Source organism: Podarcis vaucheri (genome assembly GCF_965113315.1).
Source record: "Podarcis vaucheri genome assembly, chromosome: 4".
Classification (NCBI taxonomy): domain Eukaryota; kingdom Metazoa; phylum Chordata; class Lepidosauria; order Squamata; family Lacertidae; genus Podarcis; species Podarcis vaucheri.
The window spans coordinates 7,385,231-7,405,683 of record NC_138762.1 but is presented as its reverse complement, the minus strand read 5'-3'; the positions used below and the strand labels follow the sequence as shown (position 1 = coordinate 7,405,683).

At 46.1% G+C, this 20,453-nt stretch overlaps 2 protein-coding genes and 1 long non-coding RNA gene across 3 annotated transcripts in view; 2 read left to right on the top strand and 1 right to left on the bottom strand.

Moving 5' to 3' along the window:
• The window catches only part of LOC309530663, a 174,700-nt gene that overhangs the window by 2,226 nt on the left and 152,021 nt on the right, over nt 1-20,453 (bottom strand). The gene's annotated exons all lie outside the window — the stretch shown is intronic.
• LOC309530310 (uncharacterized protein) overlaps nt 1-20,453 on the top strand; it is a 125,753-nt gene that overhangs the window by 11,524 nt on the left and 93,776 nt on the right. Inside the window, exon 2 of the mRNA XM_082219121.1 lies at nt 5,512-5,731. Coding sequence (XP_082075247.1) covers nt 5,603-5,731 — 129 coding nt within the window. The 5' untranslated portion in view covers nt 5,512-5,602. The remainder of the gene's footprint in view (nt 1-5,511; nt 5,732-20,453) is intronic.
• Nucleotides 7,177-18,849, top strand: LOC309530456 (uncharacterized protein). The gene is made up of 2 exons (XM_082219441.1): nt 7,177-7,705; nt 15,629-18,849. The coding sequence occupies exons 1-2, from the start codon at nt 7,672-7,674 to the stop codon at nt 16,885-16,887; spliced, it is 1,293 nt and encodes a 430-aa protein (XP_082075567.1). The 5' UTR covers nt 7,177-7,671; the 3' UTR covers nt 16,888-18,849.

Sequence of the window (20,453 nt, the reverse complement as noted above, 5' to 3'; positions counted from 1 at the left end):
CCGAGTCTTGAGGTTTAAGAGGTAAGAGAATGTGCTTGCAGTTCAACTTTTTCCCCTTTGTCAGCCCCCTCCCTGTCAGTCTATATCCTTTGGAAAGAGATAGCTGTGGCCACTCTGGTGTCTTTTGTTGTTGTTGCTGCAGGTAATAAATAGTCTTGTGGTCACGAGGAATTGGGTTGAGGGCTTTCCATCGTTAGGTCTGCGTTGACATCTGTAGAAGGGATATCCTGTAAGTGGGAGGGTGGGGCAGGACTTTTGGGACGTAAAGACACAGTTATAAAGGTAAGAGGTAAAAGCCAAAAAGGAGAGAATCTCCTTGAGTTTTCTTGGGAAGCCGCAAACAATAAAAATATTGGCGAGTTAAGCATTTTATTCATTTCAATATTATTATCACATTTCCATATAATTACGACTGTTATTATATGCTAAAAATACAAAAAAAGAAATTTATAAAAGGAAAACAAAAGTAAAAAAGATAGATTACCAGCTAAACAATTTTTTCCAGACAAAAAATAAATGGACTTGACAGAACAACAGCGGGTTGTTGTTTTTTAATAATATTATTAAATAATACAAAGATATCAAAACCACACAGATTGTTACTGGACTGGAACCTTAAGGACTAGGGGGTGAAGGAGGTGATGGTGAAATGGGCACACAATTGTGGCTATCCAATGAAGATGAAAAATGGGGGAAATTATGAAAAAAAACTTGAAATTCACCACATGCTATCTGATTTTTAGATGGTACCTGACCCCATCCAAATCAGTCAAAATAAATATCAGCAATAAATGTTGGAGATGCAGACAAAATGAGGGAACCTTATTCCACATGTGGTGGACATGTCCCCAAAGGGAAAATAAAATAAATGCTATTTATTTTAAAGAAAACCAAAGCTTTCCTATTTTATATTCTTACAATAAGCATACCAAATGAAAATAAAAGAGTGTTTCTTTACACGACAACAGCGGCTAGGATGTTAATAGCAAAATACTGGAAAATGAGTTAATATCAACCATAGATGAGTGGCAATTAAAGTTGTGCTAGTACCTTGAACTAGCCACAATGCCAGAACTTCCAAGAGACTGAGATCTACTCCCAGTAATGAAAATCCTGCCAGTGATCTACCCATTGTCTTTGCCCAGAGTTCTTGAGCTTTTCTCAGGGAGCAGTGACCAGAGTTGTGGATCGACCGCTAGATCATTTAACAATTTAAAATTATATAAACAATTGTGCTATAAAAGTACATACCATATATATGAAGTATCCAGATAATGGAACTTATAACACAGTGGTTTCTGCAGTGAACAACAAGTCTTACAATGTATATAGACAGGCGCAGCATTGATTTTAGTTACAGGTGACAGCAGTGAGCAGTTGTAAGGTTTTCTTCTTTAAGTGACCCCTTTAAAACAACAAATGTAAAGCAAACTTGATCCATACACAGGTTTGTTAATTTGTTAAAATATGTTGAATTGTGACATTATGGTCATTTATATTACTTAGAATATGTACAACGAATGAAGCCCATGAGAGCGAAACAAGGCATTATTCCGGAAATCCTTGTCAACACTGTGGAACTGTAATAGGCTCCAATTTGGACTTTATGAACGTATGTGGAACAGAAACTAGCAGACATTTGGTCTTTTGAATGAACTGATTTATTGGGACTTCCGTCTATATTATTGCACTTTATGTGTTGTTTATGTGCAAGATAAACCTTTGATATTGTGATAAGAATGTATAGAAGAGTATTGTTTATGTGAATGCACAGCCGGTTACGTCTTGTGTGTTTGTCCATTCCGGGAACAGCATTCCTGACCCAGATTTTCACAGGAAGTCCCTCAGATGATTCCCCTTTCAAGCGGGATACTTGAACCTAGGCCAGTAGGGTCCTCCTCTCTGTCAGACGGACAACCCCTTCTCCAAAGCCCCTCCCTCCCCACTTCCCCATGGGGGTCCCCCACACCACCCATCACTCACCAGGATGGCTTTGGCCGCCTCCTGCTTGGAGCACATCAAGGTTCGGAGCCCCCTGAGCTGAGCTGCCTGGCAGTTCTGAATCACCTCCAGCTGATCTTCCTCCAGCAGCTGAAAGGCAAAAGTCAGTTCCTCACGAAGGGAGGGCTTCTCCACAGCCCTGTTCAGGGAAGTTTTTAACGTGTGATATTTTACTGTATTTTTGGTTTTTATGGAAGCCGCCCAGAGTGGCTGGGGAGGCCCAGCCAGATGGGCGGGGTATAAATAATAAATTATTATTATTATTATTATTATTATTATTATTATCCGAGAGTGCAGAGTGGGGGGCAAGGAGGGCAGGTCTGAGTCCCTGCTCTGGTTCTCTCCAATACTCACCTCTGGGGGAGGGATGTGCAACCGCAGCACATCTGCAAAGAGAAGGACATGGGGACAGGTGAGTCCGTCCCTGAGCACCTGGAAAGGCTATTCCAAGAGTTTTCTCCTGGATTCAAAGTCCTACTGCAGGGGAGGAGGGACATCCCAGGCCTTGGGGGCAAATCCTGGCCTGCTCAAACAGAATGTGGCTCCCCAGGCCAGGGGTAGGCAAATTAAGGCCTGGGGGCCGGATCCGGGAATCAGTGTGTTTTTAGATGAGTAGAATGTGTCCTTTTATTTAAAATGCCTCTCTGGGTTATTTGTGGGGCATAGGAATTCGTTCATCCCCCCAAAAAAAATATAGTCTGGCCCCCTACATGGTCTGAGGGACGGTGGACTGCCCACGGCTGAAAAAGGTTGCTGACCCCTGCCCCAGGCTAAGAAGGTGGCCAATATCTGGTTCCATTTCACCCTTTAAAAATTTAAATATCAAAACAGATCCCAGCATTCAGAGCATGTAAACCGCATGAGTGGAAAGACCGCTGCTCCATGCACAAAAATCGGACTATATTTCCTTCTCCCACCTTTAAAGTAAACCTTTACGTAATGAAACCGAATTGATCCAAGTCTGCCTTCCTCCACCAACCTCAACTTTGCTCTTCAAGCCAAAAGACAACACTTCCCCGTCCCCGGGCGAAACCCCCTGGCCTTCCATTGGTAGAGCCGCCACCACGCCTGTGGCATTTACGTCAGTGCAGTGCAGGGACTGACTGAGTGGGCGGCAAAATGCTTTCAGCCTTGGACACTTGGCAGGTTCTGAAATGGCCATCCAAGCAAGATTCATGACCCTGATGGGCTGGATTAGGCCCACGGGACATGGTTTGAGGACCCCTGGTCTACACTGACTGGGACATTCTGCATGCCAAGCAGATGCTCTAGGGCTCCCCATACTTCACTAACCTTTCAATGTTATGCTATTAGCAACCGTGGAGAACACTCAACTGAGCAATTTCAATAATAATAATAATGATAATATATTTATACCCCACCCATCTGGCTGGATTTCCCCAGCCACTCTAGGCAGCTTCCAACAAAATGTCAAAATACAATAGTCCATCCAATATTAAAAGCTTCCAAAAACATAATAAGAGCAACCATCCATTTTCAGTCCATTGAATTAGCAATTGAGCATTTCTGGAAAGGAAAATGGCATACTTCTTTTATTAGCATAAAAAGCATGCATGAGAAAGTATTACTCATTTATGATGAGACTAGGATTTATTTCTTTTGAACCTCGCTGGGTTCCTCCTTGGCAGCCAGTGCAATGGTTTCAGCAGGGCTAGAACTCAGGACCCGCTGCCTTGAGGGACATCTAAGAGTAGTTGGGCAGGGGAAAGGTCTCCCTTGGGGGGTGGGGGACTCTCCTTCCTTGGAGGTTTCTCAGCAGAGATCGGAGGGCCATCTGCCATGGATGCTTTAGCGGAGATTCCTGCATTGCTGGGGGTTGGACTAGATGACCCTGGGATCCCCTCCTATCTCTCGACTCCTGAATTCTAGGAGAAGCTTCCTTGCCTCCTGCAAAGCCCTTTTCCCTGCAAGCTCTTCCTCTGGTTTCTGGCCAAGGGAGGGAGATGCTCAGAGTCCAGCCAAGAACCTCACCCCCAAAAGGATATCTGGGCATGGGCCTAGCCAGGGGGGGGCAGCTGCCCCCCTAAATGCATAAAAGATAATAAGAACCTGAGGTTCTGCCAAGCGAGAGAGGGCTCAGCTGGAGGGACTCGGCTTGGCAAGGGTTAAAGGGAAGTGAGCTGCCTTCCTAGAGAGGCCAGGAAGCAAGAGGGGGGCCCGGTCCTCCAGAGCCAAGGCCCCTCCCTCCCCCGTCCTCCCCCCCTTGCTTTGGGGTCTCTCCTGCAAGGGCTGCATCGCTCTCCCCTCCCGGGATCTGGTGAGTCTCCTCTCTCTCCCCCCCCCAGAGGGTGCAGTGGGGAGACGGGGGGGGGGTCCCAGGGCTGGGGCAGGGGAGGGGGCCTGGGGGGGGCCTGATCCGGGAGGGACCAGGTCTGCCACGCTCTCCTTCCTGGAGATCAGAGGATCCCAAACTCCCTTGGCCCTCCGCCCCCCCCCCCCTTTCAGAAAAGATCTCCCTTCTTGAAACAAAGGAGTCCCTGGGACTTTGACTCTGTGTGACGTCGCTCAGCCTCATTGCACGACAGAGGAAACAGGTGCAAGTGGTTTTCCAAAGCTGGACGAGGAGGTGGACTAAACCCCCCCCCCCAAAAAAAGAAAACCCCACGTGGAGGAAGGAAGGAAGGAAAGGTGGGAGAGAAAGGCCAGGAACAAAGAGAGGGATCCCAGCCCCTAGTCTGGCTGCTGCATTGCAAACCAATTTCCCCAGTCGTCTCCCAGGGCAGCTCCCCACGGAGGCCACTGCAGCAATCCCCTCGCACCCAGAGCATGGCATCCCAGGACCACATCCTCTCTGTGCCAAAGGGATTGTTGATGGCAAAGCAGCCGGAAATGGGCGCTGCTACTCACCAAGCCTCCAGGGACTTTGGCATCAATGGCTGTGTGTGTGTTAAGCTATCTAACAGAATAATAATAGGAAGAGGAATAATAATATTAAAATTTAAAATTACCCACCTAAATTTCAAAGGAGATGTCTTTGGCTTTGCCCACTTAGCTCTCAGGGGATAGATCAGATACATACCTGGCCCTCAGAGCAAAGAAAAAGGGACCCCAACCCAGGAATCTGTCTGGAGAGTGGCAGAGAGTCCAAGTACAAGAAAAGGAGACAGAAGCAGGAGAGTGGGGGGGAGCAACTCCTGAGGACCCCCGGGTGTGGACCCCCACTAGAGCCAAGCATCCGTTTTCACAAAATACAAATGACTCCCTTGTCAGTCGGTTCTGACTTCATGTATTGACTGGAAGGCTGCAGAAACCAGGTTGATTAATCTCCCAGAAATCCCTTTAGTTGCCTCCACATTTTGCGTGGCTAGAAGGCTAGAGATTTATTTCTCCTCCTCTTCCTCCTCTTTCTTTTCAAAAAGATAGCTCATGGTCTGGGATGTGGTGCAGTCCAGCCCTGGTTCCCAGCAAGACTCATCCATGCTTGCTCAGGGAACCATTCCCCCTCCCCACACACAAATTCTGTAACAGAACAATGTATTTGCTTCGTAGGATTTGCTACGGCTTCTCATTTAGAAGGGCAGAACTTGGCAGAAGACCAAAGGGTTCCTTCCGATCTTTCAGAGGCTTCCTGAGAGCACAGATGGATGAGCAAGATTCAGCTGGCCCTGAAGCAGGAAGAGGCCATGCCACTCAAACTGGGAGCAGTGGGGGATTCTGGGAAAACCCAGTGCAGAAGATCCTGGGTGAGGAGGACACCCTCCGCTCAGAGGTGCAGAGCCAGCAGTTCTGCTTCCAGGAGGCCAAAGGACCCCGAGAGGTTTGCAGTCGACTCTACCACCTGGACCATCAGTGGCTGAAGCCAGAAAGGCACACGAAAGCTGAGATGCTGGACCTGGTGATCTTGGAGCAGTTCCTGGCTATCCTTCCTCTGGAGATGGAGAGTTGGGTGAGGGAATGCGGAGCGGAGACCAGTTCCCAGGCGGTGGCCCTGGCCGAAGGTTTCCTCCTGAGTCAGGCAGAGGAGAGAAAGCAGGTGAGAGAGACTTTCCTCTGGATACTCCCAAGGGGCTCCAAACAGGACAGAGAACATCCCATAATGGTCTGCTGCTGTCCCATCTGTTTTCTAGGAAAGCATCTATGGAATGAGACCTCACACCCTTCAACTTTTTGCCATTCTCTTTCTAATATTTCTCACCTTTCTGTGTTTTTAATCCGTGTTTCTTTTTCAGGGAAAGGATCTCTTTGCAGAAATGGACCTGGATTCATGTGAGGCAGAGAGGCCTCCGTTGGACACCAGAGAGAGGCCACTGGGTAAGAAGGAAGGTGGTTTTCTCCATTTGGTCTCATTCTGTTGGTTTTCCAACTCATCTGAGGGTTCTTTTCATCTTGTTTTGGGGGGAGACAGTTGGGAACAAGGGTCCAGAGGAGGGGAGATGTATTTCTGCACAACAAACATATGAAATGGGCACAAACGTCCAAATGCTCTCAGCAGGTAAGGATTTTTCAAAGCCCCATCTGCAGTTAGAGATGCCCTGTTTCACCTGTGAGAGAAGCAGACACTCCTGGCGTCCTGTTTACCTTTTGTCTCTTGCAGGTGACAGAATGATGCCGGCAAGACCTCCTGATCTTTCTTTTCATGGGGACAGAAGGGAAGCAGCAACTGTGGAACCAGATCAGGTCAGGGGAAGCTGCCTTGTGGGGACAGAGGCTGAGGGATGGAGCAATGTCATGTACTGGTTGGGGACAGATGAATGGTGGGAGGAAGCAGCCGGGGAACCAGGAGGGGAAGATGGCTGAGAGCCCAAGAAGTGGAGGTAGAAGAAGGATGGGTGGTTAGAGGGGGGAAAGGGAGAAGGCTGGGGAGAGGAGGTGTCAGAAGCTGAAAGGCTATCAGGGCTTAGTGAGCTGGAAAACTCTGTGGCAGAATGCAGTGCAGAATCAGAGGCAGAAGAGGAAGGAGGCACGTGGGAGAGGAAGGTTGGGAGGCAGAGGTGAGTGAGGAGGAGGAGGAGCCACATGTGGCTCCCTCTCCTTTTGCCAGAAGCCACCCTCCCTGCTTGTCTCTCAGAGCCAGGAGACCCCGTTTATTGCAGAAATCTCTGCTAGATCATCCAAGACAGATGGCCATCCTAAACAGGCTTATTATATTTCTAGATTGATCATTGAATGCTAAAATCGGTTTCTACGTAGTGAACAAATCAGAACGAATAGTGGCCTGGATTCACCTAACCAGCCCCATCGGCTGCAAAATGGGACCTGCCCCCCATTTCTCCCCCTCTCCATGCCTCCATGAATCCCTTGAATTTGGCTCTAGGGCATTGGGAGGGAACTCCCCAGAACAGCTCAGGAGGAGAGGGAAAAGTCAATCCTTCCATTGGGGAAACTGGAATGCTTGCGTAGGCAGAGTGACTTGAAAAACAGAATGTGGAGTACCACCTATTGCTGAAAGACAAATACCCATTATTAAAACTTAAAATAAGCATCCATATTTAAAATGTGCAGCAAAGCAATCCTATTGAAACAACATCGCAATGTACAGGAAGGAAACAACAGAGAATTGTGTAGCAGATCATATTTCTGCTGTCTCAGAGGGGGACATATCCCTTTTTTATTTAGGGTCCAGTGTGCTTTGAAGATGTTGCTGTTCGTTTCACGGACGAGGAGTGGGCGTTGCTGGATCCTGACCAGAGAGCTCTGCATAAGGACGTCATGGAGGAGAATCGTGGGATCGTGGCCTCTCTTGGTAAGGCTCCCTGTGGGATCGTCATATCTGCCTGGAAATTCAAAAAATACCTCTATGGGACCAATCTCATCTATTTTTACAGAGCCCAACAGCTCCCCCTATAACACCTGGGAACCTAACACCCCCACCTCCAGTTTTTCCTTTGAACAACCTTCCTGAAATTATTCCTTTTTCTACCAGGATTGGGCTGGTCTGAACTTCCCAGGCCATCTTCAATGTCAGCTTCAGAATTGTTAGGAAAGCTAAGTAGCTTCAAGTTTTTGCTTTTGCTCCTTTTAGTCTTGGGTTGACCAAAGAGACGACTGGCAGCGAAGCTCAGGTTGTGCCAGCCAGAGAAGAAGCAGGCCTAGGGAGAGGAGAGTTAGCAGCGGAAGGCAGAGAGGAGGGGGAGAGGAACTGTCATCTGAGCTCTGAACAAAGGGGAGAAGAAAAACAGAGACAGTGACAGACAGCTGTGTGAGAGCTACAGGAGTGAGTCAGACGCTGGAATGCAGGAAGCATTCTCTGCCAAATTTAAAGATACTGGAAGAGAAGGTGGGGGCTTCCGTGCTGGGGAAGGGGGAGGAGCTCAGTCTGGGCAACTCCATCTTGTGGGGAGGACGATGAGTAGAGGAGCTCCGTCCAAGTTTGTTGTTTTAGCAATAAATCTGAAATAATTAACAGCCAGAGTCGTCTCACGTTTGTGGGAGAGACCAAGCCATAACAAGGACTGACATTGGAGATGGAGGGGATGTCATGACTGGGCCAAACAAAATTCATTCCAGAGAAGAGCTAGGCTTATTGAATCTCAGGTAGCAGTAGCAGTGATGAGGATGAGGATGATACAGTGGTACCTCGGTTTACAAACTTATTTTTTTCCAGAATAGGTACCACTGTAGTAGTAATAATAATTTTTTGTAATGGCTTGGCTTTCCCACAGAAGCGAGACACCGGCAGTAATTATCTCGGGTTTATTGTTCAAACACATAAATCACTCCGGAGCTCTTTCACTCCATGTCTGACTTCCAAGTTTGCAGTTGCCAAGTCTAAACTCTGCCCCTTCCTCTTCTTCCAAGAGGGGGAAAAACCCTTTCGCTTCCCCTCTTTCCCCCTCCTCTCACTGAACTTTTTGCGCCTTCGAGTTTTTGGGCTAGCTATTCCTGGCCTCTCCCCTTCTGTCTCTGAGCTAAGATTGGTATTTTGTGGATCTTTGCTATCTGCTGCCTGCTCTCTGTTCTCTGAAGCTCTGCCACTCGGCTGCCCCTCCTCCCTCTCACATTCCAGCTCACATTCCAGTGTCCTTATCTCTCTTTGCCTGCTTTCATACATTCCAGCCTCTGTCAGCTCCGGAACAAAGCTGACATTTTTATTTCTACCCTGCCCATCTGACTGGATTGCCCCAGCCACTCTGGGCGGCTTCCAACACATACCGTATTTTTCTTTTTTTATATATAATTTTTTTATATAATTTTTTTTATTGGTTTTACAAGAATTTTTTATAGACAAAAACAAACAAACATGTATAATTTCATATCCTTTTTTTCATAAACCTTACTTCGTCGACTCCCCCAAACCTCCCCTTTCTACATCCCAATTCCCAAAATTATTTCAGCAAATCCTAACACTTAATTTTATCAGATTTACCCTTATTCTTTTCTTTTACTTAATCTTTTACAATTGTAAACCCCCTTTCCCCCCCTAAAACCTCAACATTGTAGCTTTCATTCATTTTACAATGTTTCTTAAGATAAATTTTAAATTTCTTCCAGTCTTCTTCCGCCATCTCTTTCCCCTGATCACGGATTCTGCCAGTCATTTCGGCCAGTCCCATATAGTCTATCACCTTCATTCGCCATTCTTCCAGAGTGGGTAGATCTTGAGTCTTCCATGCTTTGCAATGAGTACTCTTGCTGCTGTTGTTGCATACATAAAAAAGTTCTGTCCTTCTTCGGCACCAATTGGCCAACGATGCCCAGGAGAAAGGCCTCTGGTTTCTTAGAGAAAGTACATTTAAGCACCTTTTTCATTTCATTATATATCATCTCCCAGAAAGCCTTAATCTTCGGGCACGTCCACCAAAGGTGATAAAAGGTACCTTCAGTTTCTTTGCATTTCCAACACTTATTATCAGGCAAATGGTATATTTTTGCTAGCTTGACTAGGGTCATGTACCACCTGTAAATCATTTTCATAATATTCTCTCTTAAGGCATTACATGCCGTAAATTTTATACCGGTGGTCCACAACTGTTCCCAGTCTGCAAACATAATGTTATGACCAATGTCCTGTGCCCACTTAATCATAGCTGACTTGACTGTTTCATCTTGTGTATTCCATTTCAGCAGCAAGTTGTACATTCTAGACAAATTCTTAGCATTGGGCTCTAGCAATTCTGTTTCTAATTTTGATTTCCCCACCTGGAAGCCAATTTTCCTGTCTTGTTTATAAACCTCCATTATTTGGTAATAATGGAGCCAATCTCGTACTTTGGTCTTCAATTTCTCATGACTCTGTAGTTTCAATTTATCACCCTCTTGTTCCACACATACCGTATTTTTCGCCCTATAGGACGCAATTTTCCCCCTCCAAAAATGAAGGGGAAATGTGTGTGTGTCCTATGGGGCAAATGCAGGCTTTCCCGGGCTTCCTGCAGCTCTGCGCCACCTTCCCGATCCCGGCGCGAAGCCACGCAGGGCTCCAGAGGGTGGCACGGAGCTGCCTGCGCTCCAGGGCTTCTTGCAGCTCCGCGCCACCCTCCGGATCCCAGCGCGAAGCCACGCGGGGCTCTGGAGGGTGGCGTGGAGCTGCCTGCGCTCCAGGGCTTCCTGCAGCTCCGCGCCACCACCCGGATCCTGGCGCGAAGCCGTGCGGGGCTCCGGAGGGTGGCGCGGAGCTGCCTGCGCTCCAGGGCTTCTTGCAGCTCCACGCCACCCTCTGGATCCCAGCGCGAAGCCACGCGGGGCTCCGGAGGGTAGCGCAGAGCTGCCTGCATTCCGAAGCCTGGTGCGCGCTGAAGAGCGCACCTGGGCTTCGCGCACCTCTCCGCAAGCCTGGGGAGACCGGTGCGGCTCCCCAGGCTTGCAGATAGCAGGCTGTTCTGGGGGCTGGGATCGGGGAAGCTCGGGTTTCCCCCGCGCCTGCCCCGTGCCTGGGGAGGGGAATTTTTTTTTCTTTATTCCCCCCCCCAAAATTAGGTGCGTCCTATGGGGCGGTGCGTCCTATGGGGCGAAAAATACGGTATATAAACATGAAACATGAATAATGATATTCTGATGCCATATAAAAAGAACATTAACTTTAAAATGAACAACTTATACTGGTGGCCAAAATTGTGGAAACCTTTTGTGAAAAGTGTATTTCTGAGGTTTGATGGCTCATAACACCACTTTTGTGTGGACTAATACCATAAAATTATATATCAATGGAAAGATAATTTAATGAAGAATGCAATGTAATGACTTTTATGAAGGAGTATTTATTGGAACAGTAGCCACAAAGAAAAAATGTGAAAATTTTGGTAACCATTGGTAACCTTTAGCTTTAATTACAGCCTTACAACGCTTTCCCATGAAGTGAACCAAATTTTTAGTTCTGTACCTGTAAGAATGTGAAACCAAGATTGAATTATTGCCTCTGTTAATTGGGCTTTATTGCTGGATTGCTTCTAACAAAGAATTTTCTTTAGTTGGCTCCATAGATTTCTGATTGGGTTAATGTTTGGGCTATTCCCAAGCCATTCCGGCAGTGGAATAGGATTATCTTGAAAGCACCTTTTTCACACAGCAGCAACAGGACATGGATCTGAGTCCTGTTGAAATAGAAAATAAATATATAAGTAGGAGGGGGCCGCTAGGGGTGCCTTGGAAGATGGCGGATATTAACATCTATCCAGCTCGCACGAGGTAATTAGAGGCTGATTATGGGGAGTAAATCAGTCTCCCTCATCTCTCCAGGGGGGAGAGATGCAGTTTTCACCCGCTGTTGCCATAAATCACCCCCGAGTTCGGAAGAAGGAGGGGGTGAGGCACTGGGTGCACAACCCTCGGCGGGCCTCGGAACTCCTCCGAAGCTACTTTCAGGAGCGAAACTAGTTGCGTTACTTAAAAGGAAAAAAATTGGTGAAAGATAATGCACAGGCTTCAAGAGAGGCAGGAGGTTTTTATTTGCTAACAATTTTACCACTGAAATGAAGAAGACTGAGACGGAAGATTACGTCAAAGAACTACAGACATGCTGGTATGTGGATTGGAGTGCAACGGAACTAAAGGGGGGTTGAAATGACTTTTTATCTTTTTTTGCTCTATGTGATTAACTAATAACCCTCCCTCTTAAAATATCCATCACAGCAACTAATTGGCAAATGGGACTAAAAAGGAACTGTGTGGGAATAATATGAATTTAAAGGTTTTACTCTGTAAAGGATTTGGAAAGAAGGGCTCTCTTTGTGACGCAGTTAGAATGGAGATTTGATATGAGACCTGTGTTGCAGGAGGTTTGGTCTTGGGGAGGGCGAGCCGAAGATTTATTACTTTCGATGAGATTGTGAACTGGAAGGGGCAGCCCTCCTGGAAAAAGACTAATTTACGATGCAACAGGTCGGAAAAGTTAAAGAGCGAGCTTTTGGACTGTATTTCATCAGAACAAGAAGATGGCGATTGCTTGCTCCAGCGGAAATGCCTGGATTATTGGGATTTATGAAAGAGCAGTACAAAGCCCACACAGAAAAACAAACAAGACTGTTTCTTTCAACCCACTTGCGGAGCAATTCGGAGGTGAATGAAAAGGAAAATGAGTAACGACAAGGATTGAGAAGAAGGGACTGGAAATATCATTCTTAATATGAAAGCAGCAGAAAATATTCGAGGATTGGACTCCTGCCGATCAAGAAGCATGGGTACGCCTCACAATAATAATAATAATAATAATAAATTTTATTTATATCCCGCCCTCCCCAGCCGAAGCCGGGCTCAGGGCGGCTAACAACACTAAAAAAGTGCAACATTATAAAAACATCATAAGAATTAATTAAAATCAAAATTAATGGCAACCATAAACTAAAATATTGTAAAGATTGCTGAAGGAGGGAGTCAGGCTGTGCCCCAACCAAAGGCCTGGTGGAACAGCTCTGTCTTGCAGGCCCTGCGGAAAGATGTCAAGTCCTGCAGGGCCCTTGTCTCTTGTGACAGAGCGTTCCACCAGGTTGGAGCCGCAGCCGAAAAAGCCCTGGCTCTAGTTGAGGCCAGCCTAACCTCTCTGTGGCCTGGGACCTTCAAGATGTTTTTATTTGAGGACCGTAAGTTCCTCTGTGGGGCATACCAGGAGAGGCGGTCCCGTAGATACGAGGGTCCTAGGCCGTATAGGGCTTTAAAGGTTAAAACCAGCACCTTAAACCTGATCCTGTACTCCACCGGGAGCCAGTGCAGCTGGTATAGCACCGGATGAATGTGATCCCGCAGCGAAGACCCCGTAAGGAGTCTCGCTGCGGCATTCTGCACCCGCTGGAGTTTCTGGGTCAGTCTCAAGGGCAGCCCCACGTAGAGCGAGTTACAATAATCCAGTCTGGAGGTGACCGTCGCGTGGATCACAGTGGCTAGGTCAGGGCGAGAGAGGTAAGGGGCCAACTGCTTAGCTTGGCGGAGATGAAAAAATGCCGCCTTTGTTATAGCTGCAATCTGCGCCTCCATGGAGAGGGAGGTATCGAAGATTACACCCAAACTCTTAACGGACGGTGCTGGCACTAATTGCACCCCCGCAAGAGATGGGAGTTGCCCCCTCAATCCCGTATCGTCCCGTCCCAGCCAGAGGACCTCTGTCTTCAAAGGATTTAACTTCAACCGGCTCCCACGTAACCATCCAGCCACAGCTTCCAAGCATCTGATCAGTGTGTCTGGGGCCGAGTCAGGATGGCCATCCATCAACAGATAGAGTTGGGTGTCATCAGCATACTGATGGCAGCCCAGCCCAAAACTCCGGACAAGCTGGGCGAGGGGGCGCATAAAGATGTTAAAAAGCATCGGGGAGAGAATCGCACCCTGAGGCACTCCACACACACAAAGAAGGGCTCTCTTTGTGACGCAGTTAGAATGGAGATTTGATATGAGACCTGTGTTGCAGGAGGTTTGGTCTTGGGGAGGGCGAGCCGAAGATTTATTACTTTCGATGAGATTGTGAACTGGAAGGGGCAGACCTCCTGGAAAAAGACTAATTTACGATGCAACAGGTCGGAAAAGTTAAAGAGCGAGCTTTTGGACTGTATTTCATCAGAACAAGAAGATGCGATTGCTTGCTCGAGCGGAAATGCCTGGATTATTGGGATTTACGAAAGAGCAGTACAAAGCTCACACAGAAAAACAAACAAGACTGTTTCTTTCAACCCACTTGCGGAGCAATTCGGAGGTGAATGAAAAGGAAAATGAGTAACGACAAAGATTGAGAAGAAGGGACTGGAAATATCATTCTTAATATGAAAGCAGCAGAAAATATTCGAGGATTGGACTCCTGCCGATCAAGAAGCATGGGTACGCCTCACAAAAATTTATAATTTGGAAAATAATTGGATTACATGATATGTATTGTTATAATTTGGACTAATTGGTTTGATGTGTTTAATTCGGTAATATGAAACTTAATAAAAATTATTTTTTTAAAAAAAGAAAGTAAATATATATAAATGCTTCAGTATCTGAGTAAAGATCACCTGCGGAAGGCTTCAGTTTGGGCTAAAGTATTTCATTTTTTATTTGGGGGCATTTCCATTCCCATTAATAACGAAAATTCTGCCCACACCTTTTGCTGCCATACAACCCCAGATCATCACACCTATCTGGGTGTTTCACGGTCGGTGTAATGCAAGTAGGATGTAAATCATCTCTGATTCTTCCCCTTGTGTATTTCATGCCATCACTACCAAGCAAGGAGATTTGGGTCACATCCCTCCAAAAACATTGTCCCATTGTTCCGCTGTCCAGTTAACATGGGTTTAATCTTTTCAACCTTTGCTTGAGATATTTTATTTAGTCGTTTAGTCATGTACGACTCTTCGGGACCCCGTGGACCAGAGCACGCCAGGTCCTACTGTCTTCCACTGCCTCCCGCAGTTTGGTCAAACTCATGCTTGAGAGATAACAATGGCTTTTTCCTTAGAATTCTAACATTTCGAGCAGTCCTTGCACTCAACTTCACATTACATCTCGCCATGTCATCTTGTATACACCAAAATGATTTTCTTCTGTCATGTAGGGACAGTCTCTCTATTCTTTGATGGTCACTTGCCTTTGTGCACCTTTTCCTGCCTTTACCAGTCTGATTTTATAGTTGCTGAGACTCCTTATACCTCTTCAATAATATCGAAATGCCAGCTTTGGTTAGGTTTTCCCCAATCTTCCATCTAATTTCTTCATAACTGTAGCCCTGTTCACTTAATACTATAATTTTACATCACTTCTGGGTGACCAGTCAACTCTTTGTGCCATTTCTATAATTTTATTATGTTTTACAACCTCACTAAATGAAAGAACAAAAAAAAAAAAAAAAACCCAACCAACTTGACAGCAATCACATAACACACTGACAAAAGTCAACCTAAGCAAGTTTTGCTTTTTCTGGTTATTTGGCTGTAACGTTTGATAGAATATGGCTAATTGAACAACCTTTGTTGAATTGCAGTCTTCATTAAATTATCTTTCCATTGATATTTTATGAAATTACTCCAAACGAAATGGTGTTATAAGCCATCAAAACTCTGAAATACACTTTTTTCCAAAAGTCTTCCCCAATTTTGACCACTGCTGTATATTAAACAAACCAATATTCAACAACTCAGAACATAATAATAAATATGATGGTTAATGACAAACAACACGGGGTAATGAACACAAGCCCAACTTCTTTCAGTTCTTCTCCATTTGTTCCTGAGGCTCTAATCCCTTTTTGTCTCCATTGCAGATTGTAATGAATCGAAAATTGAGAACAAAGGTGACCAAGATAAAATCCCGAGAGAGGAGAAGCCACGTAAATATTTAGAGTGTGGAGAAAGCTGCAATCAGAGCTCCCATTCCACTTCCCATCATCAAAATCTCATTGGAAAGAAACTCTATCAGTGCATGGAATGTGGAAAAAGCTTCAGTCAGAGCTCCGATCTCACTAAGCATCAGAGAATTCATACAGGAGAGAAACCCTATCAGTGTGTGGAATGTGGAAAGAGCTTCAGTCACAGCTCCAATCTCACTTCCCATAAAAGAATTCATACAGGGGGAAAACCCTATCCGTGTGTGGAATGTGGAAAGAGCTTCAGTCAGAACTCCCATCTCACTTCCCATCAAAGAATTCATACAGGGGAGAAACCCTATCAGTGTGTGGAATGTGGAAAGAGCTTCACTGATAGCACCTCTCTCACTTATCATCGAAGAATTCATACAGGGGAGAAACCCTATCAGTGTGTGGAATGTGGAAAGAGCTTCATTCAGAGCTCCTCTCTCACTTCCCACCACAGAATTCATACAGGGGAAAAACCCTATCAGTGTGTGGAATGTGGAAAGAGCTTCAGGAAGAGCTCCGATCTCACTTCACATCGAAGAATTCATACAGGGGAGAAACCCTATCAGTGTGTGGAATGTGGAAAGAGCTTCAGTCACAGCCACAGTCTCACTTCCCATCAAAGAATTCATACAGGGGAGAAACCCTATCCGTGTGTGGAATGCGGAAAGAGCTTCACTGATAGCACCTCTCTCACTTGTCATCGAAGAATTCATACAGGGGAAAAACCCTATCAGTGTGTGGTATGTGGAAAGAGCTTCAGGAAGAGCTCCGATCTCACTTCACATCGAAGAATTCATACAGGGGAGAAACCCTATCAGTGTGTGGAATGTGGAAGAAGCTTCACTCAGAACTCCAAACTCACTTCCCATCAAATAATTCATACAGGGGAGAAACCCTATCCGTGTGTGGAATGCGGAAAGAGCTTCACTCATAGCTCCTCTCTCACTTCTCATCAAAGAATTCATACAGGGGAGAAACCATATCAGTGTGTGGAATGTGGAAAGAGCTTCAGTCACAGCCACAATCTCACTTCACATCAAAGAATTCATACAGGGGAGAAACCATATCAGTGTTTGGAATGTGGAAGGAGCTTCAGTCAGAGGGCCAATCTCACTTCCCATCAAAGAATCCATACAAAGGTTGGAAAAACCATTATACAGATTTAGGAGCCAGGCAAATCCACACTTTTTAAACCAAGCCTTCCCTTTGGCTGATTGACATTTAATGCCCTTTTAAAATGTGGTGTTTTGTGTTTTTAATTTGTTTTTTATGTTGTAACCATCCTGAGACCTGTGGGTGTAGGGAATAGCTGCCAACTTTCTGCACCACCTAGAGTACCCACAGAATTGTGGCTTCTACTGGCAACACACATAGGAGAACAAATGAAAGACAAATACAATGAGCAGGCAAAAACCTGGAAAGGGCCATACCAAATGGACATCCGGTGTGAAGAGGTCACTTTTCCCACTGCTGAATAATGCCACAGGTAGAGGAGATGGAATGCTAGAAGTGTTCTCTGGGGCAAGGGGAGCTGCTGGGAAATTGAACTACGGGCTCAAAATATTACTTTTTTAAAAAGTCACTGCCATTATAGGCATTACAGGCAGAAAGCTGGAGGGTGAGCAGGCCCAGGCTGTGCTGCACCCAAGATTGGGGGTGAAGGGAGAAGGGAGAAGTGAAGAAACTGAAAGCTTTTACTTTCCGACGGTTCCGGTGCAGCTCTGTATTCCACCTGGTTCGGAATTGTCCAGTGGAGCCACAGGATGTCTCCAAGGCCGTTTTCTGTGGCAACCAGATAACAGGAGCTGCCAAGCGTGGGAAGCCTCAAAAGGTCTCAAGGAAACTGGCAGAGACATGTCGTCACAGTATCATTTGGCTGCTGCTATGGCAACAGTGAAAAACTACGACCAGGGCCACGTGCTGAGCTGGGTGATTGACAGTGGGGCCAGTCACCACCTCATGCCATCGCTATCTAGTGGTTTTTTGTGGAACTGCAAGGCTGTGAAAACTGGAAGAAGTGTAACTCTTGCAGATGGTTCCAAGCGCTATGTCTGGCTCTGTTTATTGTTCTTTTTTACAGGCGGAGATTGAGGCCTATGTCATTCCAGAGATGCAGTGCTGTTTGTTTTCTGTTTCCTCTCTTGTCCATGTTGGGTTCAAAGTGTGTTTTGAAAATAATGTGTGTTCCATTTCCAGAGGTGGGCGACAACTGGTCAGTGTTGAGTGCAAAGACAGGCTGTTTGTGCTAGAAACGCCTATTGCACGTAAAGGTCTCACTGAGGATGCACAAGCACAGTGTGGTAACCTTCCCATTCATGATGGGTGCCATGGTGGCATTTGGCACCGGAGAATGTCACATGTCAACTGGGGGTACGTGAAGAAGGTCCCAGGGTGCACTGAGGGGTGCAAGATGAAGGCATGTGACAAATACCTGGAATGAAGGGTGCCTTCAAGAAAGCCTAGGTTCAGGCGTGCTCTTATCCTAGGTCTGAAAGGGTAACCACAAAACCTTTTGAGCTAGTCCATGCCGACCTTTGGGGCCCTATGCCAGGTGCCGGTCTGGGTGGGGCCAAATTTGTGCTATCTCTGGTGGATGATTATTCCAGAAATGGGTGGATTTTCTCTCTGAAGCACAAGGGAGAGGCCGCTGCTTTGGTGAAAGACTGGATAACGGCAGTAGAACTACAGTTCTCACTGCGGGTCAAGAGCTTTCAATCAGATCGCGGTGGAGAGTTCACCAGGTCTGCGTTGCAGAACTTCTTCTGCCAGAAAGGCATACGCCACAGGTTGACTGTAGCAAATTCTCCTCAGGAGAATGGAGTTGCAGAATGCAGGTAGAGAATGGTGCAGGAGGCAACCGAAGCCATGCTCTTTGACACAGGGTTGCTCCAGCGGTTTTGGGTGGAAGCGTGGAAATCTACATCGTTCACTCTGAACCGTTCTTACAGTTCTGTAGTAGGGGACATGCCCTATTTTCTGCTGCACAGCAAGAAGCCCAAGGTGCATTTCTTCTTTATGTTTGGATGTGAGGCTTGGGTCCTTGTGCCAAACACAGAAAGGGTGGCCCTAGGTCCCAGAGAATGATCCTTTGTGGGTATGAGCCAGGGCCCAAGTGGTGGAGATTTGCCTATCCAGAAGGCAATCAGTCTAGAGCATAAGCCAAGAGCATAAGGTCAAGCCAAGAGCATAAGGTCAAACAGATTCCTCACTGGCCTTGCAGACAACTTCATTGTCCAGAAAGTGGGAGAAGCAACAAGAGGAACAGCCATTTTAGATCTGGTCCTAACCAATGTTGATGACCTGTTTAGTGGGGTAGAAATGGAAGGATCATTAGGCGCGAGTGAACATGCTCTTCTGAAGTTTACTATGCAGCGGAAAGGAGCAGTCAAGCATACTAGGACTCAGTTTCTTGACTTTAAGAAAGCCGACTTCATAAAACTTAGGGAAGTGCTGGGTGAGATCCCATGGACAGTAATACTAAAAGGAAAGGGAGTTCATGATGGCTGGGAGTTTGTTAAGAGGGAGATAGTAAAAGCACAATGTCAGGCAATACCAATGAGACGGAAACATGGAAGGTGCTTAAAGAAGCCAGGGTGGCTATCTAAAGAACTTTTAACTGAGTTAAGATTAAAAAAGAATATGTACAAAAAATGGAAAAGGGGGGAAACCACCAAAGAGGAATTCAAACAAATAGCCAGCACATGTAGACACAAAGTCAGAAAAGCTAAAGCACAGAATGAACTCAGGCTGGCTAGAGAGGTTAAAAGCAACAAAAAAGGCTTTTATGGGTATGTTCGTAGCAAAAGGAAGAACAAAGAAACAGTGGGGTCAGTCAGAGGAGAAGACGGTGAAACGCAAACAGGGGACACAGAAAGGGCTGAACTCCTCAATGCCTTCTTTGCCTCAGTCTTCTCCGATAAAGAAAACAATGCCCAACCTGAAGAATTTGGAGCAAATGATTCAGCAAAGGAAACACAGCCCAGAATAACTAAGGAGATAGTACAAGAATACTTGGCAAGTTTAAATGTATTCAAGTCTCCAGGGCCAGACGAACTGCATCCAAGAGTATTAAAAGAACTGGCAGATGTGATCTCAGAACCACTGGCAGTCATCTTTGAGAATTCCTGGAGAACAGGCGAAGTCCCGGCAGACTGGAGGAGGGCAAATGTTGTCCCTATTTTCAAAAAGGGGAAAAGAGAGGACCCAAATAATTATCGCCCAGTCAGTCTGACATCAATACCAGGGAAGATTCTGGAGCAGATCATTAAGCAAACAGTCTGTGAGCACCTAGAAAGGAATGCTGTGATCACCAATAGTCAGCATGGGTTTCTGAAAAATAAGTCATGTCAGACTAACCTGATCTCGTTTTTTGACAGAATTACAAGCCTGGTAGATGAAGGGAACGCAGTGGATGTAGCCTACCTTGATTTCAGCAAGGCATTTGACAAGGTGCCCCATGATATTCTTGTAAAGAAGCTGGTCAAATGCGGTCTTGACTATGCTACCACTCAGTGGATTTGTGACTGGCTGACTGACCGAACCCAAAGGGAGCTCATCAATGGTTCCTCTTCATCCTGGAGAAGAGTGACTAGTGGGGTGCCACAGGGTTCTGTCTTGGGCCCGGTCTTATTCAACATCTTTATCAACGACTTGGATGATGGACTCAAGGGCATCCTGATCAAATTTGCAGATGACACCAAACTGGGAGGGGTGGCTAACACCCCAGAGGACA